The 26,250-nt window shown below is 38.4% G+C and overlaps 1 protein-coding gene across 7 annotated transcripts in view; it reads right to left on the reverse strand.

The window, feature by feature from the left end:
* Nucleotides 1–3,523: 3,523 nt before the first annotated feature.
* LOC117403662 (phosphatidylinositol 3-kinase regulatory subunit alpha) overlaps nucleotides 3,524–26,250 on the reverse strand; it is a 37,147-nt gene continuing 14,420 nt past the window's right edge. For 2 of the 7 annotated variants that reach the window (XM_034005934.3, XM_034005933.3), the window contains exons 3-16: nucleotides 20,353–20,445; nucleotides 19,221–19,295; nucleotides 17,982–18,113; nucleotides 16,744–16,945; nucleotides 16,533–16,615; nucleotides 10,411–10,513; nucleotides 9,577–9,675; nucleotides 9,279–9,459; nucleotides 8,951–9,076; nucleotides 8,682–8,824; nucleotides 8,206–8,382; nucleotides 7,985–8,059; nucleotides 7,718–7,888; nucleotides 3,524–7,522 (exon numbers count right to left, since the gene is read on the reverse strand). In XM_034005934.3, coding sequence (XP_033861825.1) covers nucleotides 7,333–7,522; nucleotides 7,718–7,888; nucleotides 7,985–8,059; nucleotides 8,206–8,382; nucleotides 8,682–8,824; nucleotides 8,951–9,076; nucleotides 9,279–9,459; nucleotides 9,577–9,675; nucleotides 10,411–10,513; nucleotides 16,533–16,615; nucleotides 16,744–16,945; nucleotides 17,982–18,113; nucleotides 19,221–19,295; nucleotides 20,353–20,445 — 1,850 coding nt within the window. In that variant the 3' untranslated portion in view covers nucleotides 3,524–7,332. Of the gene's footprint in view, nucleotides 7,523–7,717; nucleotides 7,889–7,984; nucleotides 8,060–8,205; nucleotides 8,383–8,681; nucleotides 8,825–8,950; nucleotides 9,077–9,278; nucleotides 9,460–9,576; nucleotides 9,676–10,410; nucleotides 10,514–11,898; nucleotides 12,045–12,120; nucleotides 12,142–13,060; nucleotides 13,083–14,205; nucleotides 14,613–16,532; nucleotides 16,616–16,743; nucleotides 16,946–17,981; nucleotides 18,114–19,220; nucleotides 19,296–20,352; nucleotides 20,446–24,220; nucleotides 24,454–26,250 lie in introns of those variants that run through there. The other 5 variants (XM_034902678.2, XM_034005936.3, XM_034005937.3 and 2 more) reach the window with 5 other exon arrangements.

The following is a 26,250-nucleotide window of genomic DNA, read 5'->3' on the forward strand; positions in this document are numbered from 1 at the left end:
AGGCATCATTCGTCACATGCTGTTACAGCATACCAGGTGTGTAATCAGTGCCAGTTTGCCCAGGATTATGTTGGTAATTATCCTGGACCTCGTAATGCACTTACATTGGAAACAAATTCCAACATCCCGTGACAAGTTCTGTGGCTAGAATGGGTCTTAATATAATAATAATAATAATAATAATAATAATAATAATAATAATAATAATAATAATAATATCATCTTTATATAGCACCTTTCATAGTGGACCACCACCACAAAGCACTTTACAGAGGTAGGCTGTGAACTGTGCATTATATGCAGAGTCACTTACAATAAGACATTGATTTAACATCTCATCCGCAGGATGGAGCACAAGGAGGTTAAGTGACTTGCTCAGGGTCACACAGTGAGTCATTCAGTGGCAGAGGTGGGATTTGAACCGATGACCACCTGGTTACAAACTTGGACTTTAACCACTGGCCCCCTGCCTCTCTTATTCCCAGCACATCTCCACTCTGGCACGCACTTGCCGATTCTTCCTGAACAACATCCGAAGAATCCGACCCTTCCTCACCAACTATGCTACCCAGCTCCTGGTCCAGGCCCTGGTACTCTCCCCCCTAGACTACTGCAACTCCCTCCTGGCTGGCCTCCCTGCGTCCGCCACCCGTCCGCTCCAGCTCATCCAGAACTCTGCTGCCCGCCTGGTGTTCTCTCTGCCTCGCTTCGCCCACGCTACTCCACTACTCCGCTCGCTCCACTGGCTCCCGATCACCGCTCGCATCCAGTTCAAGACTCTTGTACTAGCCTACAGATGCCTTGACCAGACTGCACCCAGCTACCTCCAGACCCTCATCTCTCCCTACACCCCCACTCGACCTCTCCGCTCCGCCTGCACTAGAAGACTAGCTCTACCTCCGCTACGCTCCCCTGCCTCCAGAGCCCACTCCTTCTCCACCCTTGCTCCGCAGTGGTGGAATGACCTTCCTACAGATGTCAGGACTGCCCAGTCCCTGACCACATTCCGGCGCCTCCTTAAGACTCACCTCTTCAAAGAGCACCTGTAGAACTCCTCTGTTTGTATCCTGGGACACTATCACCCTTCATGTAAATGTGCTTTATTTTGCTCTTATCTGCCCCTATTTTACTGCATTTAATCCTGTACTTCAGAATACTGTAATCTGTCAAGTGTTTAACCTGTAGTACTTTGTATTTAATCATATCCTGATGTAACTATCACTATTTAATCATATCCTGATGTAACTATCACTATTTAATCATACCCTGATGTAACTATCACTATTATCTGCTGTATTATTGAATTGTGGTTTCTCACACTTATACTTTGCTTGAACAAAAGTTATTGTATTTCTTGCTCTTATTGTATTACTTGTATTGTAACACTTGAAATGTATTTGCTTACGATTGTAAGTCGCCCTGGCTAAGGGCGTCTGCTAAGAAATAAATAATAATAATAACTGGCCCACACTGCCTGCTTATAGTCTGAAGGACAGTACTAATTGAAGCCATTAGTTTTTAAAACAACCACCTAACGTGCTGTCAGTGCAATGAGTGAAAGAATATGAAAGAGTTTACAGACTCTTGCAGGCAGAAGGTACCATGAAACAATGAATTGCATGTGTTTTATTGTAAATTGGTATTAAGATCAATATAGTTGTGATTACCTGGAGAGAATCTTCAGTTCAGCACGGAGAATCCGCTATGAATGGCAATGAATGAATGGCGATGAATGAATGATGATGATGATTGCAATTGCAGATGACTGTGGTGGGCACTCAGGGCCTGAGTGAAAGATAAATTTGGCTGGAGGCCTCGTCCGTGGGTGCCCGACAGCTACCTGCTCGAGGCCAGCTGGAAAAACATGAAGAGTTACATGCATCCCAGTGCCGCAGACAGGAAGTGGCTGTGACCACCTCCCCCCGAAAAGACGAGGCCGCCAAACCATGAATGAATAATAAATAATGAACACGCTCCACAGTGGAGCCCTGCCACCTATCCCCCAAATATTGAATTTAATGAAAATCAGCAGCTGAGACACGGCCCGTCCCCCAGACCATGACTGCGCTGGGGGAGAGAGCCTAGTCTCTCCAACCCGACCACTCACCCAGCAGAACTAAATACGAACCGCTCAGCACTCAGGTAAGGAAAAACCCCCTACTCACATATTTTTTATTTTTTAGGGGGAAACCTCAGGTAATCCGTGGCTGAGGGCAGCCCTTCCTCCAGGCTCTAAGCGGTCAATTCCCGTTTCGGCCTCCCAGCGATTGACTGAGCAGCCAAAACAAAAAGAAGCGACATGAAAGAATAACACACAGAGCTTTTATGCGCTTGCTGATGACGTATTGGTTAGGGGCGGATTCTCCTTTGCAGAAAAGCAACCAAGTTTACAAGTAATATCACACGGCTAAAGGCCACTACACACCAGACGTGATTTGACAAGTGAAAATGCACTTTTGATAAGACACGACAGGCGATGCAAAATAAATAGGATGGAATCATTTTTTTTAGGGAATTAGGGAACAAACAACAGCTTCAATGCACGTGGCCTACCAGGTTGAAGCAGTATCCAAAATGATGGAGAAAAAAATATATACTTGCCGTGTTATAAAATACCCAGAGCTTTATAACGGTAGCGAGTGCAATCACGTCTCCTCCAATCCATGACTGACACATCGCCTACCGTATTAGTGCGATGACTTCGTGTATTGTGGCCCCTCCTTCCTAGATAGCCGACTTCCACCTGATCCTGGAATTGACTGTCAAACCATCCAGTCCGGGGCACACTGTTTCAGTTACACAGCGCTCTCACAGGTCGAGAGGGAGATTGTTGACTCGAATTCCCATAAGTATAGACACTCTGTAGGAATCAGTCAATCATGTAGTATCTGAATGCATTAGTTCTAGTGAATATGTATTAAATTAACCATTAGTAAAAAGGATGTAGAGTATGCATCTAAACGACTTTTGCACAAGTCTGGGGGAAACCAATACTTGAATGACCAATAAACTTCTTTGCATCAACTTCAACTCAATTCAGCAATTCTAGATTGTACTTGGATTATGGTCCAAGAACTTTGATATCCCCCCACCCCCCCAACAGTTGAAATTAACAATTGAAATGTATAAAATGTGGTAATGTTTTCTGTGTATAACTATTAATCAAAATCAAAATGTATTGCGTGCTCCTGCGGGAGATGATAAAATGAGTGCAGCTCACTGAATATGCGACACAATGCGCTTTGGAACAGTCTGAGCCATCCCCAGTCCACAGCGGGCTGCTGTCACATCACCACTGAGGAGATGCTATACTACTGGTTTTCAGAACATCATCTGAGCACACAAGACTGCACAGACAGTCCAACTAATGCTAATAAAGGTGCTGAGCAGGCGACTTTGCGCTGTTTTGTAATGACCTCTCAGCATGATCCCTGTACCTGTAATTGAAAACATAACACTTTTTAGTTTTTTTTAAACACAAATTTTATTTTTTTATGAAAAGCCTAATACATGTTTTAAGCAATTTAAAACAAGGAGACAAGAGAGTTATCACAGCTCAAAGCTGAAGCACAGCAGTTCGGAGGTACAGTTCTAGTTCTGCCTCTCATTAAGGCAAGAAAGACTTGCCTTTATCTCTTCTAAGATCAAGAACTGACACTTTATAAAGTCAAATTGGTTATAATACAAATGATATTTGTATGTGGTTTGTAGTTGAGGAAACAAAAACTAACAAAACACAATAGCAGCATCTTGGGCAACTAAATGCAGTCTCATGGTGAAAAACACTTACTGAAACTTCACAAAAGTCACATGCAAAACCTGATGGAATTGTACCAGTCTTGTTTTGACAAGAAAGCTATTTGTTCATTAGGTTTGATTGGTTTTTTTTGCAAGGCATTTTATCTTGAAATCACCCTTTTTTTACTTTTGCAAGCTCAGTAAAAAAAAAAAAATCTTAGAATTCTGAAGTTACACCGGTTTCGTTTTCATAATGAAATCTCCATGCAGAACAAAATTAGTCAGTAAAGAGTAAATGTTTTTTTTTCTCATGTCTGTAGTCTCCCAGATTTGTGTTTATTTATTATATCATAGTCCTGTAAACTCTGAACAAAAAGGATAAGATAAGGAAAATGAGCAGTAACATTAAATAAGAATGGCACCTACAAGCTTTTTATATTGGCCACCACAGTAGTACCTCTAACATCATTTTCAAGAATTGAACAGTATAAACAAATAGCAGATACAAAACGCCACACTTGACTTTAAAAGCTGCAGACAGAAGCACACATAACATTGCAGTTTCATTAGCATGTCAAAATACAGAATGGACTTGGTACCTTTAATACTTTCCACTGAATGTACAGGTGAAGCGTTGCAGAAGTGCAGTGTTTTACACACTCCAGACAGGCACAACACCAAAACATTTCAGTATTTACTGGGTCGGGAGGTGTGGTTTTTGTAATGGTAAAGCTGAAAAACACCTTAACAGACAAATGTTTTGGCACACTTAAGCCTTAATGCATGTCCTGTACATTGTTAGAAAAGAATGTGCAAGACTTAAAATGAAAGTTCGCATGGAGATGGACTAAGATCATTTAGTGTTTTACTCTAAAATGTTTTTTTTTTTTTAAATTTATCCTTGCTGTGCTGGTATGCATAATTAAGTTATTGTACTGCCATGTGGGGCATATGAAACCTAACCCCTCCAAATCACACAAATGCAGTCCAACAGAAAGATAGAATTAATAAGGAGAACCTTGAAGTACATTTTGTTTCTTTATCGCAGTGACTTTGCTGCGAGTATCTGCAGGTACAGTGTCGTTTTTTTGCAAGAGCAAAAAACACACCAGATAATACAAGAACAGTCTGCACTTTGTTCCCTTAGGCCAAGGCACTGCATCCAGGCCAGAAATACGTCAGGTTGTGTAAATCATCAACTACAGTCCTGTGAGGACGTGACAAAGGGCAGATGTGTGTCTATAATTACAGGGTAGTCGTTACATTGTGCAACACTGCCTACTGTTCATTCCCCTCCGTTTATCTACATAGGTGTTGGAAAGCAAGTGTAAATAAAGCTTGCAAGAATTGTGAAACAGATGTAGCTAAATACAGAGATCAGATCCTAATCTTGGTTTAAAATACATGAGAATAAGAGAGAAAAAAAATCCTAAAAATCAACAAAACACTATAACAATATTAAACTTTTGCATAGCTACATGCAAGACAGCGCTCATAATTCCATACAGTGTATCTTTTTATAAAATACATATCATACCCCCAGAACCAGGCTGCTTCATACACAGACATTGATATACTCTGGGAGTGAAATAAGTGTGGTGTTTAGACTGTGGGGGTTCCAATAATGGATTAGGGTAAATGATTAAAAACCCCAGAAGTCAAGCTCACTGTTTTCCTAAATGTGAATTTTAACTAGCAACAAGTCAATTCAGATTCCCTGTATTAAAAGTTAATTATTTATGATGGGTAGTAATGGAGTGAGGTTCAGCATCTTTAATAAAATACAATATTGAAAACTTACAGTGCCAAAAAATATGTGGCCTCATGAGTTTTGTTAATAAGAGAAAAGCATGGGGGAAATATAGTCCAGACAGTGCAAAGTATTAAAGATAGACCAGAACAACTGAAATGTGTAAAATGTGGTCATGTTTTCAGCAACAAAAGAAAAATAAAATATTGTGAGTGAAATGATACATTTGCCATATTTAAATGGATGCAATAGCAAAACATTTTCAGTTGCCAGCATTTTTAATGAATTGTGGTACTTTATTTTCTTATAAACCAAGTAACTGTACTATGATTTACTGGCATAGCATGGAATTCAGCAACAAAACTCAGGACTAATAACATGGACGATTTCATCCATGTAAAACACAGCTATTAAGGGTTTTCTGATACAGAAAAAAATACTATGTTAACTAGAAATGAGAAAGCAACATTTTAATTTCCTGACTGATCATTTATATTTTGCTGCATTTCAAAATAAGAGCTTGAACTTTGTATAGGTTTCAGTTCAGATGCTTCAGATGTGATTTCTTAAAACCAATGCATTTACTGTACCAGGCTGCTTTTTTTAAAAATCAGCCAAAAAAATCTAACCAATTAGAATATTCTGCTGTATCTTGGGTTTTCCCCATTTGTACAAAACCTGTTCTACTTTAAGAAATAAATCACCGATATGTAACAGGGGTGGCTCATTGAAAAAGTTTTCTATTTTATTGACTAAAGCAGCTTTCAAATGCTCATCAGGCTCTGCCCAACAAAACATATGTTTGAAATAATAAAACAAAAACAAACACTTCTTATAAAACATTGCAAAACTGATCCAATAATTAATTGCAAATAAAGGATATGAATAGCGAGTATAATTTGCCCTAGTTTTAATCCAAACTACAATGCTTGGCATCTTATATATTTTTTTTCTTTTAAATATCCTCCTGGCCATTGACATTATGACACTTTTCAAGCAATAAAAACAAGCTTATATTATTGGTACATTTAAAACATAATTCAGCTTTAGGAAAAAAAGAGAGCATTGCATAGCAGAAATGATTAGAATTAAAACAAACAAAAAAAATAACTGAATTCAAAGTTTGGTATTGTAGGTTTCATTATTTAGTTTTCATTCAAGTCCTCCTTTAAATATATACAACAGAAGTGTCATATCTTACATTAGCTGTTTCATTAAGTCCTGATTCTCTTTTTTTTTCTCCAAAGTTCAGAAAACAGGCTTAAAAAAAAAAAAGCCAAGATCATTCAATTTGTTTCTCCTCTGCTGCAACACATTCGTAGAAAAGTCCTTTCGAGAAAAAGTGCCATCTTGCTACATTATCATCTGATCCAATGATTTATAATGAACACTATAGAGTGTATGGACCAAATGAACACAGCAACCTCCAATTCTGAAAGGGGTGTTCAGGTCCCACACAAACACACGCACAAAAAAAAAAAAATCTGTACAAAAAGTTGCACCCTAAGGTTTCAGCGTTTTTACATTCCAGCTGGTAAAGCTTTGAGAAGAATGTAAACAAGCACCATTAAGAAACAGTCTTCTATGCCCCCCCCCAGATTAGGAGAAAGTTTAGCAGTCCTCAGTTAGCTTGTGCTTCTTTACAAGCACTAGAAAAAGAAAACTACATTCACAGCTCAACACCGTCAACAGTCTCTCTCTCTCCTACTGAAATTTATAGAATGCCCCAGTCAGACTAGCAAAAGCACAGACCGGCATTCTTAACTCCAAAGCCAGACTTGGCATTCCTTTTCAAGAGGCCGTCAGTCCTTCTTCTCGAGTCCCAAGTACTGTCCACGTTGCCTTCATCGCCTCTGCTGTGAATACACTGGGTATGATAGCGTGACATTCAAAGAGTCATTGTGCTGTACAAGTGATGTGTGCTGGTAATGCAGCACCAGTTCTTTCAGCGAGCCATACAAGTTGTATGGCTCTGCAAAACCATATCCTGTCGGTGTTTTGTTGATAACACAATGCTTTACCTCGTCGTCCACACTGCAAGAGAAAAGGAACAGATTATTAAAAACATTATCATGTATTGTTATCCTAAACAGCTATTCTTGTTAAAAGTGATTGAGATGAAAGTTTTTTGGAATACAGCTTAGGACTAGGATGGCTAGAACAAGAAGCAACAGCCAAGTCCTTTTTAATAACTGGCAGCCTATTTTAAGTTTTTATACAAATACGTACACAACGCTGCAGGCATAGCAGCCTGGCTTGCTGCTGTCCCGGACGAGGAACGTTCCGTTCCGCTTCCCCCTCAGCAAGGCCTCGGCCTGGGTTCTGTTGAGGTTTCCCAGTTTCCACGAGCGCTCATCATGATGAGGCAAATCTTCATCATCTTCAGTCATTGAGTATTGGCTACGATTAAAAGAAGAAAAGATTAGGTAAGGTCACAACAGTAAATTTTATTTTATATATTTTATGCAACGTTGAAAGAAACGATTAAAAACTTACTCTTCTGTGTTCTCGTTTTTAATGTCAAGCCATTCATTCAACTTCTTTTGTCGGACACCCTTTTGAGTCAACCACCTGAAAACAAGGAGAAGAGATGCAAACAATTAAAAACCAAAGATCATATATATAGTTTTTTAAATCCCCCAGACTGATCTAATCCCCCGTTTTTTTTGGTTTTTTAAAAGTGAACAATGGGGATTTTAAAACATTGGTACACATACATCAAGTATTGGTCTCTTGTCTTTCTCAGCTGGATTAGGTCTGGTTTGATGCTGTTCATGCGTTTGTCAATCTCTCGGTAATCGGCTGCTTGCTTCTTCAAGTCCTCCTCCAGCCTGCGCTTGCTGTCTACAATTTCACTGATTCTGGACTTCAGCTTATCATAGTTCACCATGATCCTGAAAGACATAGGCAGAAGAGTACGGTTACAATATGTATAATCTATACAAGTTTCTGCCTCACATTTTACTTGGCTATAACAATTATCAAAAAAATAAATACCTGTTTGTGATTCGAGACAAGCCAATCTCATCTGACATGTGTATCTTTACTCCTATAGGATATCTTTATGTGTGTAAGTGTATAGAAGTTGGTAAAAGTAACTACACGTCCTTCCCTTCTACGCATCCACATGGACGTCTGCATTGTCCTACAGTATGTGTGGAATCTGATATTCATTAGGATATTTTCAACACACCTCTGAATTTCTTTGTCATTCCCCTCCCTCCTGAATTTCTCAATGTATTCCTTGCTGTACCGTTCCTGGGTTTGGCACTGCTCTTCAAATATTTTGATCGTCTCATTGAAGGCTTCAATAGCAGTCCTTTTCATTTGAATTTCCTTTATAAAAAAAAAAATATATATATATGTTTTTTAAAAGCAGAACACAAATTAAACAGACATATGTTCAACAGCCACTTTTATCACTCATGCATATTCTTTCAGCAGATGAGCCCACTAACTTACCTGTGATGTTCTTGTGTATTCTTCATACAGGCGGTCGTACTCTTTGTTCTTTTCCTGGTACAGGAGGTGATATTCATGGAGCTTCTTTCCGACTGCCTCAATGTTGTCTTCTTTTACAACCTGATCCTAAAAAAAAAATAAAGAACGGGTGTTCGATGTGCAATCTCTAGCATCTACTATTTAACTGAATAACTGAAAAGACGTAAACAAGTAAAAAGACTATAGTACATGTGGGATACAATTTAGGGTATCAGCTTTGATCAGGTTCTTTATTTAGAGCAGATCTTAAAGGAGTTGTTTTTAGCCAAGGTGACACTTTGCTCCTTACCTGCTGGTGCTTGGATACAGGATACAGCAGCTTGACATCTAGCTTGGGGTTGTACTGAGCCAGAGACTCATGGCGGTAGTGGTTTATGAGCTCAACCACAGAGTTGAAGGTAAGTGGATCGGAGAAACCGTACTTTCCATCTCGGTGAAAGATCTTAATAAGCTTGTTGTTTCCCCCTTTCCTGTAAATGAAGAGAGAGTAATTATGAGTAATGGGACTAAACTTTCACCACGGTATGTTATGTTATTTTTTCCCCCCTTAAGTTTGTGTCAATAGGAGAAAAAGAAAAGGTGGTTACCTTAACGTAAGTGTGTAGTCCCCATGCATTTTTGTGGAGGCATCTCGAACCAAAAAAGTACCATCTGCTGTATCCCGTAATTTTTCGTTGACCTCCTCCCTGTAACAAAGAGCCATGACGTTGAATGCACAGACAGGTACAGCTATTCAACACTATACAGAGAGGGCTACTTTAACACACATTGCTATGGCTACTCTTGATGGCACCTGCCTACGTCTAGTTTCAGCAGGACAGTATGGCATCAACATTATTATTATTATTATTATATTATTTATTTTAAGCTGACAGTTCAGATAATTGCTTGTTGAAAACCATGTTTACTGCAGATTTATGAATCACATGCAATTTTAATCTCATAATTGATATCCTACAGACATTCAGTATTGAAAAATAACTCTGTACTTGAATGTCTCAACCTTTAAACAAAACAGTGCCAAGTCCATGACCCACTTCCTTGTTTTAACCTGCCTTTACCTTAATAGGCATGAAAGAAATCATCAATTACTGGCAACCTTGACTCTGCGAACAATTCCCTTGCAATTCAAGAATGTCTTTCATTTGGCTCCTTGCATATAGAATCACATGACTCTGGCAAGAACACTTTAAATACTGTAAAAACTGTTTTGAATAACTTTCATCAGGCTGCCAAATACAGCTCTTCCTCCCCCTCTTTTCTTTTATGTCTCTGGAACGTTTCCTAAATTTTGGACAGTGCTCAAGTAGTCTACCAGATACTGGCATCAGCAGATGTGTCTTGTAGCTCTTGTTTCATTTTAAAATCCGAACTTCAAGTGCAGAGCAACAAAATGGCAATTCTGGGTTGACTTACTGTACCTTGATATATCTCCCCAGTACCATTCAGCGTCTTGTAGAGACATGTTGTTATTCATACCGTTGTTTGCAACAGGGGCAGGCTTTGGCGGCTTTGGAGGCAGTGCTGTTAAAAAAGAAAATTGATTCAAATTTAGTACAATTTTAAATCAAAACAGAGTCAAGTTACAGAAAAGTACAACCTCGCACCAACCAAATACACTTTAGTGGATGACGTAAATACCCTGTTCTTTTAAAGGCTAGATCTAGAACCAGCAGTCTTTGCTGTGGTATAAAGTTTTTAATTGTGGATGCCCTCCATCTTTTTGTCTGTCTGGCAAGAAAGACAGCTTCGATTAGATGAAATGAAACATCTGCAGAGGAGTTTCACGGTATCCCTCCCCCTCCTCTTCCAGCCCCCCAATCTCTTTGCACTTGATTTAAATCAGCCTCAAAAGAATGTCACTGCTTTCCAGCAGTGGAGCGACTGTGTAATAAAAGCAGCCAGTCAGAAGAAATGTGTTTCATTGAAAAAGGACGAGTGGGTCTCAACTCTCCGGGAACACGATGTGGATAGAAATCACTCTTAAGAAATACATCTGCCACCCTCCCCCCCCAAACAAAAAATAAATATACAAATTACAAAGTGCTTCTCTTAAATTCTGCAGGATAAATTTGTCCTAAATAGCAAATCTGATTAAAAACCAAAAACCCTACACTGACAGCCAAAGCAACACAGAAGGTACTCTGTGCCAAAGTAGATACAGCTCAATTTCTGACTCACTTTTTTAGTAATGGAATGTGAAAAGTCCTTGCCACTAGATACGGAATCAAAAACAGACTGAATAAATAACCACGTGTTTTAATTGGGCCATGTGATTTAATTTTGGACAAATAAATTGTATATATAAAAGAAAAAAAAAAGAAAAAAAAAAATCAGCAACAGTTATACAATACATTATTCAGGATTCTATTTAATTGATTATGACTGACATTGCACACACTGCCTTACACATGCAAAATTCTGCTACCTTGTACAGGCAATATACAGAGAAAACAAATAATGCATGGCTATTACCCAGTAAATCATCTGCACTCTACTCTTTGTCTACTGTAATCCCACTGCATTGTTACAAAAGGGGCACTGCTGCAGCACACGTCGTATATGGCAACAAATCAACATAGTTTAAACAGACTACTGTGATCATCACAAACATTACAAATATTGATGCACTTAAAATCATACTATATGTGCAGCCTTTACTAAACGGCAAGCATAAAACCAAGTGCTAGCCTTGCTGCAAAGTGCACAATGATGAGAGCTAAAATCCAAGCCTAACAATGCATTTGTGTTAAATAACAACAATAAAACAAATGCTCCCAAAGCAAAACATCCAACAGAAAACAATAGGTAAATACAGCAATTGCCAAACCAATTGCCTCATAAGGAACAAAGACTTGACAATATAAAAAAAAGCATCCTTCTAGAGTACAATATTACTGCAGTGTTACCTGGTGGATCCATTTCTATGTAAAATAAGAGATCTGTCTCACAATTTAGCTCAGTCCTTGGACATTCTACTTCCAAATCTTCCATGTTCCAAACTGTGTTGTACATTAGTATCTCAGGTATCACCGATCAAGCCCAGTTATTAGAAAATAATCTGTTTCTTTGTAATGGAATTCATTTTAAAAGCTATAAAGGGCTGCACTGTAATCCATTACATCACATACCTCAGCCAATGGCACAAGGACATTGTCACCAGACCACTCCTGCTTCACTGCCTGCTGCATCTTTCATTTCCTTTAAACAATGATGTCATTTTAAAAGCACACAGCCTCTCTCGGTACCTAACCTAATAACATGCATCCTATTGTAGGCAGGAAAAAAAAATACGGTATGCACATATTTCTATAGATAAATGAATGACTGAATAAGAAATGCTCCACGAAACAAAAAAAAACAGAACAGATTTTTTCTCTCTCTCTCTCTCTCTCAGACTGCATGACTGTTTTGTCCATCCCACTTCTGGCAGGATGACAAAAGCTGCTGTGCTGCAGCACGTAGTCTTCTGGGTTTAATTGACAGCCAGGTCAATTTCAACTATTACAGCACTGCCATAATTCTTCGATGTGACACTCAAATCCAAGGGACAGTTGGTAACCATTCACAAATGAACCACAGTCTATTTTAAAACGGATGTCTAAAAAAAATTAAAAACTATAAATAAATAAATAAATAAATAAATAAATAAATAAATAAAACAGTGGCTTTGGCCTTTTCTTGAATACCTGTACTTCACTGTGCCGAATAAGTGGCTTGTGATTGTAGCACCCATTTCATTATTATTGCAGATTTTATTGTATTTAAATTTGGCCAAGACCAATTATTATCTCAAATCTGGTTTATAAAAAGTTAAAAAAAAAAAAAAAAAAAAAGTTTTAATCTATAATAAAGCATGATTCACACAGGACTAAAAAAAAGACTCAGAGTTGGTCAAAAGCGGAGGACGTCCAGTAACTTCCCACACGTGGATTCGTTTTCACCGGTTCATGTGCAGATTGTCAATCCTGTGTGAATCAGGCTCAAGTGATACATTTTTATGATAGCCAATCTGTACTTAATAATAATAATAATAATAATAATAATAATAATAATTTTGAACCAACATACCTTTCTGTGGCATCCTTATAAACGACTAGTTTACAGTACTTTTTTGATTTTGAAAACAATAAATAAATAAAACGACGAGCTACATCAGTCCCTGAACAAGTCCTTTCTCAGAGTTTAATGAAAACAGAAAACGTCTGACAAGCAACTCGGAGCTAGAAACAAATCCCACCCACCCCTCCTCTTACTACAGCTCTGGCCAAACGTTTTCCTCCACCACCCTGTAGAATGAACTCATTTGGCTTCATGAAATCAAATGAAACCTGCTGAATACTATTACATTAACATATGGACTTGCATGCTGCTTTGTAGCTTTCCATATACTTAACAAAAAACTGACAAATGTGACATTTCAAAATATAACAAAATACTGTACTACTACTATGGCTTCAGGTAGACTTTTGCAATATACTTTTGCAGTTTCTTTCCTTACATGATAAATACATGTTCTAAATTATGTTCATATAATAATTTTTTTAATTATTATTTTTTTTTAATTATATGTCCCAATCCTAACAGTCAAAGTGATTTGGTCATAGCTCTACACTGAATGCAGACACTTGTGATTACTTTAGAAAGATTTGCACTTTTATATGTCCTGTGCCTAATTAGTTAATGCCTGTATATAAAGTTTGAGGATGTTAATCAAGACATTTTTTACTTTTAATAGAGAAAATCTGTAGTAAATACATAGCTGTGACTTGCCTTTAACCTAACAAAATTAATACAAAAAAAGACAGTAATAATCCTGATACATTTTTGTTTGTTTTTTTTAAGAAAAGGTAAAACAAACTTAAATCCAGTACGTATGCAGTAAAATGAATTATGCAAGCTTCCAACTCCTCTGATGTATGTCAAAAATTTCAAATCCCTTCAGGGGTTTTCAAAAACTTTTTTCCCCAAATAGCTACAATACACTGACACCATCAGGTAAATGCTTAACAAAAACCAGTCCAGCTTGCTCCAACATGCTATGCTACTTATATAGCACAGAACTTTGCAAAGAATATTTAAACTTTCTGTACTGCATTCAAAAGTACATACTGTACTTCACACACAAATCATTTGAAAGGAAAATGTCATGTCCCCAGCAATTAAATGGTATTCAAAAGCCAAATAAAAACTGTACATAACAAAAGTTCACTTACATTGTAAATTGTGCATTTGTGAGGTTTATCAGAAATCTTTTATAAATTAAAAAAAAAAAAAAGGTATCCGCTCTCAATGAAAAAATTTGTAAAATGCCACAATCCCAGAAGAATTAAATAAAGTAAAAGTTCCACAACAAATGGTAATAAATCCTCTCCAATTTCCTGGCTTTGCAGTGGAACAAGTATCCGCCTTTCATAAGAGGGGAGAGAAAAAAAAAATAATAAAAAGAAGAAGTGCTTTTAATTAAAACGCTGTAATCCCGTTAGTCGGCAGGTGCTAGTGCAGTAAAGCACAGGAACTGCTTCTCGAGTTAGTTAAAGATATAAACTTGAGCCTGCGAGGTGGACTCATTTCCATGTTCATGAATACAAGCAGGAATGTGGTGTCAGTACTGCGAGCGGCTTACACTGCCCTGAACTATTGATAGCGATCTCTGTCTGATCATTAACTTACCCAGGTTCAAATATTTGCTGAGCCTGGATTTTAGGTGGGGGAGGTAGGCAGCAGTAGGGAGGGGGAGGGGGGGAGGGAGTAAAATTCAGCGAGTTAAAGTGAAAGCTGTCGTCAGCTGACAAGCGTTCACTGTAGAACGAACCTTCCGATTCCAGCCAACCCAAATGTGAGGGTCATTGTAAGCCTTCTTAAAATAGCTGCTGTACTGTAACTGACTGCAAAGAGGGCAATCTATAAAGTATCTGAAAGTCAAACAGATCACCTCAGCCCGGCACACGCAGGAAGCAGCTTGGCTAGTTCAGCACAAAATAGAATCAAAGCCTTCTTTGTATGTTCTTTCCCTCTCAAAAAGGTGCCTAACCCAGTAATAAGCTCCTTGCTTTTCCCTCCTCCTCGCTCAGGCCAGACTACAGGTGCGAACCACTGACAGCTGAGCACAGTTATTGCCAACAGGGGCTATAAATAGTCCCCGACAGGTAATAAAATGCTTAACACACCAACAAAACCAGCATTTCATCTAGACAGACAGGGCCCTGCATTCTCATATGCAAGTCAGTTTGACTCTGTGGTTTCTAAACTTCCGGTGCAAAGCACCAGAGAGGTATGGAAACTAAAGCTTGCACACTGCATACAATGTTCTTTTTTAGCACTGAAAATACAGCAGCTATAAAATCACATGCATATTTCAAACAGATACATTAACAGTCAAGACAGTGCACAGTCTCTATTCATCTACAGTAGTTCCAAGCTCATAGCTGCAGGAAGTTTTACAACACTATCGGCTGGTTTCACAGACCCCGATAAACACTAACCTGGACTACCCAATGTTACCTTGGGTAGTAGATGCAAGTATTTAATCTGTATTAAGATCAACAAAAGTAAAAAAGGCAAGGTGCACACAATGTGCTTAAGAAACATAACCTCATGAAAAGAAGAGATCAATGTGGGAACTAGTTCTGAGAATTTATGACTAAAATCCTTGGTTCCAGTTCCAGATCAGTCAGCAAGTAATCTTAGGAATACTGGAACAAGCAAGATCTGCTTTTTGAAAAAAAAAAAAAAAAACTTCCATCCCCCACAGCTGAACATCACAAAAAAATCTGAAACCAAGACGACAAACAGGGTTGTACAGCCTAATCCGATACCTATTCCTATTTTTTCTGCTACACCTCCAGTTGTTCAGTTCATGGCCATTGTGGCACGATTATTGTGCCACGCTTATGCCAGGATGAACCAAGAAAAGAAATATATTGGCACAAACATCTGAATCATGTGCAAATAAATAAATAAAGTGTAACTGGAAATGTACACGTGGACAGAAATACACTTCAGCTAACTTTTTTTTTTTCCCACACCCAATTACAGTAGAAATACATTTAGATGTATAACTAAGGAACGCCTATACAAATGTCATGCAGCACAGTCTCTTGCCTTGCACGTCTGTCTCAAGCTGCAGACTTCCGAGCAACAGATGCTCACACCCACAGTCTGTACACAAGAACCGTGTAGTAGAGTAGGTATACCAAGACGACTGAACAATGACAATGCTGTCGATGCAGTGGAGCAGCTTCAGCCTCAAACTGACCAAGGTCTGCACTAAATGCAACTGTAGAGTGCCCTCTGCTGCAGCAGAATTGCACTGTTGGTCTTCCAACACAGCCCCATTGGTATTTTCTCAACAACTGACAACAGGCAAAATGTGTGTGTGGTTTCAGGGCGTCTTACCCTTATCTCCAGGTACTGGGATCAGCCAATGAAAAAATCACCAATTGCAGCAACTATAGTCATACAACTGAACATTCTGCAAGACATTTTCATAGCCACTAGGATCAGCAAAAGGTGAGAAGGAAAGTTTGCCAACTTGTCTTACCTGGGGCAGCCTGACTCTCATTCCATTCGCTGGTGACCAAGACTTCAATTATCTTTGTGTGATATTCTGGATTTGAATCACAGCTATAAGCAAAACAAATGTAAATAAGCACATTAGTCCCATAATGACAAATGTTTGGCGCAGTGATATTAAGGCAACAGCAAATTTAATTTAAAACAAAGACAATACCTGAGTAGCTTATCTCACATACCTTGCTGCTTGAGGCCTGAAAAGCAGAGGGCTGAAAATTTCAGCAAGAGCCCTTGCACTGAGTAGATTTTTGCTGGTATTTTGGCAAGCTTTGCAGAAATGCTTGATCAGATAATTAAGAGTAAGCCAATACTGAAGAGGCACGTTTGGTGACCGGGTGATTCTCCTCAGCAGCTGGGCGCACTCCTCTGCGTTCTGCACATCTGTAGCAGGACAGATAACAAGCCCATTAGGTTATCAATCCAGCAACAACCTGCACACAAGTTTTCTCTTGCACTTAAAAATAAATAAATCTTGACGTCCAAAGTGGATGCAAGTCTACAATGTACCGTTGACCAAAAGAGCTAAATAAGGAAAGGAAAAAAAAAAAAAAAGCAAACGTTTTGGTTAAACCACAATGTTAATGCTATAGATCTGAGTTTTCTGTTCTCTTGCAGCCGATTAGGTAGCCATAGACACTGAACACAGATTAGATCTGCTGAACCACACAGATATCCTGTTCCGGACATGTGACAGACCAGAGCCAATGCTTATAAAGAATGTGTGTGCTTCTGTGTATTTGCCACAGTTGTGTTCTTACAAACCACTGCTGTCTGTGTTGAAACTGAGTTTTTAGGACATAATGTACCACATGCGTGTCTGCTTTCATGCCAAATGCCTCACAGATAATCTTTAACCAGCACACAGTCATACAGCATTTTTTTTTTTGGATACAAGGACGAATTTCAACAGTTACACTAACATGTCAGTGACTTCATGAAACTAAATATATATACTGAGGATATATTAGTTCAAATAAATAACTTACATTTCCAATTCCATACAGAATAAATATTATTCACACACAGATTTAAAAAGTGTTTACATGCTTAAAATGTGTCTTTTAAGGAACCCTGAAATGAATGGGGTTTTTTTGGTACAGACTGCTTAAGCAAAGTTGCTGTTAACCCAATTCAAACTAGGTATGTTTTTAAAGCACATGTAATTTATATGCACAACCCATATCAGAAATCAGACCTACTTCCAAAATAAGAATTCCAACACATTTCTAGATTAAATAAGCCTGTCACCCATTTTCCTAGCCGTGTCAGTATTCTGGTTACCATGGCCAACATGGAATTCCGTCCATCTTCCAAAAAAACAACAACACATCTAAACTACAAACTCGAGACTTGCATGTTTATTTTGCACACAGTTTTAAAATGGGATTTGCTTCATGAGAAGTCACGGAATCCTTACCTTGTGCTACATGTACCATTTCACTGTAAACAGATGCTGGAACAACAGGATATGGCAGATCCTGAAGATACCTCCTTAGACCATCTGACAATGTCTGCAGGTCAAACTGATCAATATCAACCGAAGCAGCATCTACAGGAATAACAAACCACCAACTGATCACACACTGGGTATTTTGACAACACCCTTGTGATTTTATGGACACTTTACTATGTTGACACATATAATGCCTATGTTTATTTTGAGAAAACAGAATTGTTACAGATAGCAGAAGATATTAATACCCCCTTCTCAATGTCAAAAGATTACAGTAATAATTTTAATGCAGTAAATAAACTAGCCATTAGGCTGTGTTTTGTTTATTTGTATGTAGGTGGTTGCTACTTAACATATTCATTCTAAAATGAACAATTACACAGCCAAATTAATATTGGAAGTATGACTTATTATCATTAGGCTTATCTATTTAGAAAAGAATGGCAAAACACAGAAGTGATGACAATTGTGCATGTTTAAATGAACCTATTTAGAAAGGTGCACTCTATATGCAATGCCAATCCTACATCTGATATGTCTACCAACTAAATTTAAAAATGAATGCAGACAGTACTATAGTTAGGGTACTTACTTAAGGTGATTAAGTTTCCAATAGACATTTTACATACAAGACACTGCACGCAACCACAGCACCAGCCCTACTGCACGACACCTCTGCTTTACTGTTTATAAAACACACATGTATATGTACACTGTTGGCAAAACTATAGTTATGTGCAGCACAGAGGAATCTGGATCGTCATCCATGACAGCAGCAAACTTTGATCCCCTTGACAATACATATTTATTTGAAAACACTGGTGTCTCAAAAAAAACACCCACACGACTGTAAACAAGAGCTGCTATACTGTGTGGGGGTCATCTCAAGAACTTCAGTCTCTTACTTTTTTTTTTTTTTCTCCCACAGCAGTAGCTTTGACCTTTCTCAAGCCCCTCTTTAAATTATTAACGTCCAGAGAAGATATCTGCTATCTCTCAACTGAAGTGGTGGAACCAGCACAGTTTTATTTAATCACAGTTTAACAGGCATCGGGGGTCATCAGATATGATTAGAAGCTCTTTGTTTCCAACAGCGCCACCTGATGTCAATTTTTTTAATTTCAATATTCTCTTTACAGGACTACTTGTCTGGTACTACAGTAGCATCATGACTAAGAGTATGTGTACTATGCAGATACTCACCACTTTCTAAGCACTCTTGGACATCAGCACCACCACTTGAGCCAAAATTTCTATAGAGAGTGGGACAGTCCAGACCTAAGAATGAACAATTTAAACTGGCTTGTTACAGTTGGCTGGGGAAACATTTCAAACTAAACAGTGTTGCCAGCGATAAAGAGTACAAGCCGATAGGTGAGAACCCATTTATACATACTGCAGAACCTGGAAACAGATACTGTACATAGCATTCACAGCCTTGTGTTAGTGTAATCACCAGCAGCAGCACTGTAGTTAGTAAGCAATGAGGTTTTATAGGCATCAATTCACTGTCAGTATTAAAAAACAATGTGGTCATAAAACTATGTACACACGTAGTGACTGACGGACACACACACTATTTTTAACCCTTGGCGGTCCGACATTAATTTTCCCTTTCCAGTCCGACATCATCAAAAAGATGTCAAGCACAGGTCTCGTAATTTTTTCTCCGGAAAAAGCCTTTCAATGGCCGACGGACATAAACAAACAAACAAACAAACAAACAAACAAACAAACAAACAATAGCTGCTTCTGCATCCAGCGCTCAAAGAATATCACGGACATTTGCCAAGCTTTTTGATATGTTCTAGTAATAAAATAATTACTTGGATCGCATTATTGAAGAGTTTGGTGATAAAACAAGTGATCAGGAGATGATTTATCAGTATGCACGACTATGAAGAGGTATGTGATAAATACAGTGAACAAGGGGTGGGGCGGGGCTGGAGATGCAGTACTGAGTGTCCTGTTGATATGTAGTGCCTTTTAAACCTGTTTTACTTTGAATAAAATTACTTTTAAAACAGTGCAGGTAAAATAAACAGCGCTTATGAAAATAAATTGGACCTGATGCGCCCGACAGGTGCTGAATAAATGGACCGCAAAGGGTTAATCTACTTCAAGGGTAATCTCTTCAACCGAGTTGAAATATATCAAAACTAAAAAAAGATGATATGTATGGCATGGCATTGCAACAAGACTGTATGCACATTCTTTTGCAATTATGGAGATGTAATAAAACACATAAAACGTAGCCTACTACATTATAAAAATTTCAACTACACAAAGTGTTGCTGGTAGTTACTGTAACCCAACAACAACAAACAGGTCTTACCTTTTCTTTCAATCGCCTCAACTAACTTCACAAGCATCGGCGGCGCCTCATCAGGAGGGGAGAACTGCTCTGTGAGATCTGGCAGTGTGGACGCTGAAGGCAAAGAATAAAATCAAACCACGTTACAGCAAATTTGCCAAATGCACTTACACAGTCTATGAAATTCATGGGATGCAATGTGACCAATTAATTTTTAAACAACGAACAAACAGCCTCTGTTGGTTCCTGTGTCTATGTCAATAGTAGCTGAACACTCCCCTAACAGGCTGGCGTTAAGCGTTATAGTCCAGCTCTATCATAGGCCCGTCAGAATTGTGTATGCCTGACACCCCACGGGGAAAAGTCCGTTTGCAACCATCAGTTTTCTGATTTGACCAGTCACACACACCTCTCTCCAGTTCTGTAAAACGAAATGTCCTTCCAAAAAAACTGTGTAATCCTAAATGTTGGCAGGAAATCCTATCAATGTCCTGAGAAACCACAAAGTGTGTGTGTGTGTGTGTGTGTGTGTGTGTGTGTGCGAGATAGCAAGAGATAGTGAGACAAAGAGAAAGATTCAAAACAGTCTAAACATGTTACGAAAGTTCAGTGTGAAGTTAAATTTAGGCTTAGAAATATGCTTTTTGGCTTCAGAGTACAGTATATTTACACTCTTAACACTGCATTTCAATCTCTTACAATTACTATAGATTGAAATGAAAAACCTTGGATGGCTGCACGATGGGAGTCTTAAATTACTGCATAAGACATTGGGTAGGAGGTAAATATTATTTTATTGCACATGATTGGAGGTCCGTGCAAAATGTCATTGTGACACATCTCATTTTATAAACTCGCCAGTAATTGCATATATATATATATATATATATATATATATATATATATATATATATATGAAAAAGGCAAGTATTTGTTTTCATTTGGAGAAGCAATTTTTTGGATCCCTTCTCAAATGTAACTGTGCAGACTTGTGTTTGAAACTTCCGATTTATAAATGAACTCCTTGTTGAGCCCTGTAAGTGCTCCCTTCCTGCAAAGCAAGGAAGGACTGTAAAAACACACACAGTGTGACTTTCAGTAGCAGCACACTCAAACATGAAGTGCAAACAGTGCTCAAGCCTGCACAGGTCACTGTTCAGCATCGCAGGTTTACTGATTCCTAAATAAAACGGGAAAATATAAACCACATATGCACAGCTTGATTCGCTTTGTGTGCCGAATATGATGTGGCAATGAACGCACAGCATAATGAACAGCAGCATATCCTCCCAATGCATTGCTTTCAACAACTTGTATTACATCAGCTTAACATTATCACTATTTAAACAACAGCATATGCAAAGAAAATACAGTAAACAATCTGCCCAGAAATGCACAACATCTGAACCCAGATGTGACAGATGTTTACACCCACACAACACAAATGGAAAAAAAGTTAAAAAAAAAAAAAGGTAGGTATTAGGGGTGACAGCGCCATCTACTGCAGGTTTCTCTTAACAGTACTGCAACACAAGTACTGAATGCATTTTCAGTACATTATATATCCTGGGTAACCCTACAGTTGTAGTGGGTTGAGAGAGACACAGATCTATCTATCTATCTATCTATCCATCCAGTAAATATGGACTTTCGAGGACGCGCATAGTGGGAAACTATGGCCCCCCGAGGGAAGAACTATAGTTCCCAATAGGGGTGTTTTTGAAGTCCCTAACGCAATCAAATACTGTTAAACCATAAATTACATAAAAAGTTTATATAACAGTCAAAATCGGTTAATGTAAACCAGGATTGTCATTTAAAAATAAATAGATTTACATTTTAAAAAATTAACAGAATGGTTTAGTCCCAAGCATTCATTTTTGTAATTATTATCTTCCACGAGGTGTTCCGTTGAAGGTTAAAATCATCTCCAGTGCAGGTTTAACCTTTCACACAGCAGGGGAAATTCAACACTGTCATAAATCTGCCAGAAAGACACCTTCACCAAGTTCTAGGAAACAGAGTTCCTGAAATCACTTCCAACATATTATTTAAAGGCATCAAGTTAATACTGGATAAGGAATAAAAAGGTCCGATAGGTATGCTTTAAAAAAAAAACTAAATTAAAACAGAAATGGTACTACTATACTTTATGCATAAGAAACTGACTAACGCTTTTTTTCTGAAGTACATGTGACAATTATTCAGATGCGACAGGAGAGGTGGAAAGGGGGAGATTGGATTGCTTCTTGGTAACAGTGTGACTTGATACATCTGCCACCAGGAGCATAGGATCAGTTGACACAGAAAATGACAGAAATGCATAGACCTATCAGGTAACAAATTTCCCTGAACTGTCCCTCCAAATCAGGATACCAAATGTTCTTTGCATCTCACCAGGATTCCAGCTGCCGACATTTGTGCGCTGCTGGCTGTCATTTACATAGAGCACCATCTGATTCCAAACATCCACCTCATCCCAGAATCACAACCACATCTGTGTTCTATTTGGATAAACACACACAATCTGCATGTGGAAAAGTCTAGAAACACAAGCCTTAATATTAAAACTAAAAAAAAATGGATTAGAACATGATGAGTGTCAAATTCAGACCACTGTCCTCAAACCACTAAGGCTTTTAGAAAAAGAAAACTAATGTTGTTTCAGACTCTGCTGGCCTGGTTACCCACCCAAAAAAATAAACCCACGGTCGTGAAGTGTCCAGCTTGGTATTAATTTAACCAATACAGTTCAACAATTCCAGGATTTCCTAGTTAACACAACCGCTTGCTGAATTTAATGCCTTTCCATCTCGTAACACACTCCTACTGCAACATGATCTCCTGCATTTCTTTAAGTGTTTATATTGTACACCCGTCCCTCTCTCACAAATTACACATTTTCTTCACAAACTGCACAGCAACTGCCAGTTGAATATGTGGACTGTTAGCTGAGCCAAAAAGAAAATGGAGAAACTGCCTTCATGAATGATCTTTGAAGAAAAAAAAGTCTGACAGGAAATGATAGCAGCCAAGTAGCTAAACTGTCTTCCTTAACTAAAAAACTGTAATAGCAAGACTTCCAATTCTTGGTTATTTAGTGCCAGTAAAGGAAACACACACACACACACGATTCAGCTTTACTTTATGCCTGGACTGATGCGCTACGAGATGATATATTGAACACACAGGCAGTACCAATTTAAAAAAAGTTTAAAGTTTATAGTTAATGAATATATCAAAATAAAAAACAGGACATTTCTAAAGAAAAGTAAATGCCCCACTCTTCCACCCGTGCACCCGTTTCTTGTACATGATCAAGGGCAATGCTGTCTTGCACTGTTCTGTGCATCTGTATTATTCAACCAGGGCACTGACTCCATTGCCTCGGAGGCCAGTAGGTCAGCTTGCTAAAAACAGAACATTAAAAAAGAACCCAGAAATCATTTTTTCAGGAGGTAAGTCTCCAGACAGCGTTCTCCAAGTGGTCAGTGTGCGAGGAAGCCATGCATCCGCGATTTCGACAGCGGTGTAGGACAAACGTTTTTATTATCATGGTTATCGTCCCCTTCTAATTTAATATTTAAAACTTCAGTTTACATGGTGCCTGATATTGTAAGTGCCAGCATCCTCTCCCACACACTGCAGCTGTGGAGAATTAAAGACAGGCACGGAAAACAATTACAAATCACTAGCGCAGAAACCAGATTTACTGCAGGTGTAGGACTTCATCAGTTCAATTTAGTTGGGTTCAAGACTGTCCCATCTCCAGTAAACGACCACACTGTAAAATAGCTGTGGCGTCTAAATTGGGCATCACAAAAAAGTTATACTTACATTTCTTTAAAAAAAAAAAAAAAAAAGAAAAATGCGGCAAAGAATAACGTACCTGGTTTCATGAAGTAGGCTTGCTTTGAAGACTCCCGAAACACTGCATAGACATTTCGGGAATAATCTTCCCCAAAACTTTGACAGAGGCCGGACATACTTTCGCTACAGTCTGCCATAATGCTTTCTTGGACAGTAATCATGATTTATTTGATTATTAAATTCCTTGGAAACTCTGTGTATATCCAATATCAACAACCTCCATAGGGTATTTTATTTTGTATTATTAGGCCTGCTGTAAAATCAGAAAAGGTCTTCTACCCAAGATTACTCCACGTTCAAGGCTTTTGATTACACATTACAGCTTCAGGGTACTCACGCTCCAGGTCTATTTTTACAGAAGGCAGTGCTAAGAACCAATCAGGTAGGTTTGCTCCAGTTTTCTGCCAATTACTGGGCTTGGTTATCCTGGCAAGACAAGCAGGGTCTGGGCACCAGCTGGGAGCAAAAGGAATGCACCTTTAAAATTTGGCTCTTCTGCACTGAATACCAATGTAGCAACAGCGTGCAAGGTGAGGCTGTGGCCCAGCTGCTGTGGAAAAATCATAGGTATGGCGAGGACACTCAATCACCCAACTGGGGTCTCAAATAGATTATTTAAAATGACCCAAATACACATTTCCAATAAAGACTATCTGTAGTAAATAAAAGCCTCTTTAAAACATAGAGCAATATATTATTCATCCACAAGGAGTCACTGTGCAACAAAAAAGGAATAATTTATCCCCCCCCCCCCAATAATGCTACTTCATTGACTTTATCCTTTGACTTACTGATGACTTTACAAGACAGTAAAAAAGTATATCCGTCAATGCCAGAAGCTGTGTGTTATTTTTTGTTTGTAGTTCTTTAATGTTACACTGCAGATGACTAATATCAGCAAGAGCACAATAAAATGTTCCCTGCATTTGCGTTGCTCATTTTAAACTCCCTTCCTATGGTCTCTGCGACCCTACACTCTTTTCTCTTTTAAAAGGATTGCTATTTGCCAATTTAAAAAAAAAATCAAAAACACAGACACATACAGGTAAAAAGCTGTATGCTCATTGACTACGGCAATGAGGGAAATGTAGGTTTTCAGAAACTAAAGTTACCTCTGAGCTGTATGCATCTACACTATGTTAATGTGATGGTGTCTACTACCTGTATATGAAAGTTTAAAAACACCAGCTGCAAAGTGCACACTTTCTGCCCAATCAATAACTTGCAGTAGCAACCTACTTCACATGATGGATCAAATGATTCCCTGCTACTTGTCATTCTAGTGTTGCTGGTTTTGTTGTAACAACTGGATCAAACATTTGAGGAAATCCTTGCCCGTTAAAAGATCTTTTTTTTGTTTTGTTTTTAAAGCTTTAATCTCATCTTTAACATTTTGGAAGCACTAAACGTGTAAAACTGAAAGCTCATTTCATGTTAACATTTAAACCGACATATTGGTCTTGAGTACTTTTCACAGAAGAGTACACACCACAATTCACAGAATTAATTTCACTTCCCTGTTTAACCCAGAGAGACTTAACTGTCTATGCTTGCAAAAACTATTTAGTCTTCTTGGTGCTGCATTGCCCCAGGCTACTAACTACTGTACACAGTCACATGTATGAGTTTCAGAAAAAGCTACAGTAAAAAGGAATTTTCAGTTCTACAGATATACTGTAAACTTTGTCCAAAGGAGGAAGTTTCTTTTTTTTTTTTTGCACTTCCTTAACAAACCGCTGAAGTATTTTTATCTGCAGATGTTCGGTGCAATCCCAATGTTCTATACTAGTAAGAAGCTAAAATTGCTTGCATTGCAATGCAGCTCTGGAAAGTGAAATGCCACATAAACTTAAATACTGAGTGCAAGGTTTCAACCTGGATTTCTTTTTAATTTTTAATTTTTTGCAGTGCAATTCTCACAAAATGCCCAGCTGTACTGTATCTGGAATGAGTGCAGACATCTGCAATAAACAAAGCATCTTTTTCATATTCTCATACTGTATTACTAAAAAAGGGGCCTCGGCAGTACAGTAGCTTATTAAAAACAAA

Source organism: Acipenser ruthenus, chromosome 2 (assembly GCF_902713425.1).
Source record: "Acipenser ruthenus chromosome 2, fAciRut3.2 maternal haplotype, whole genome shotgun sequence".
NCBI lineage: Eukaryota > Metazoa > Chordata > Actinopteri > Acipenseriformes > Acipenseridae > Acipenser > Acipenser ruthenus.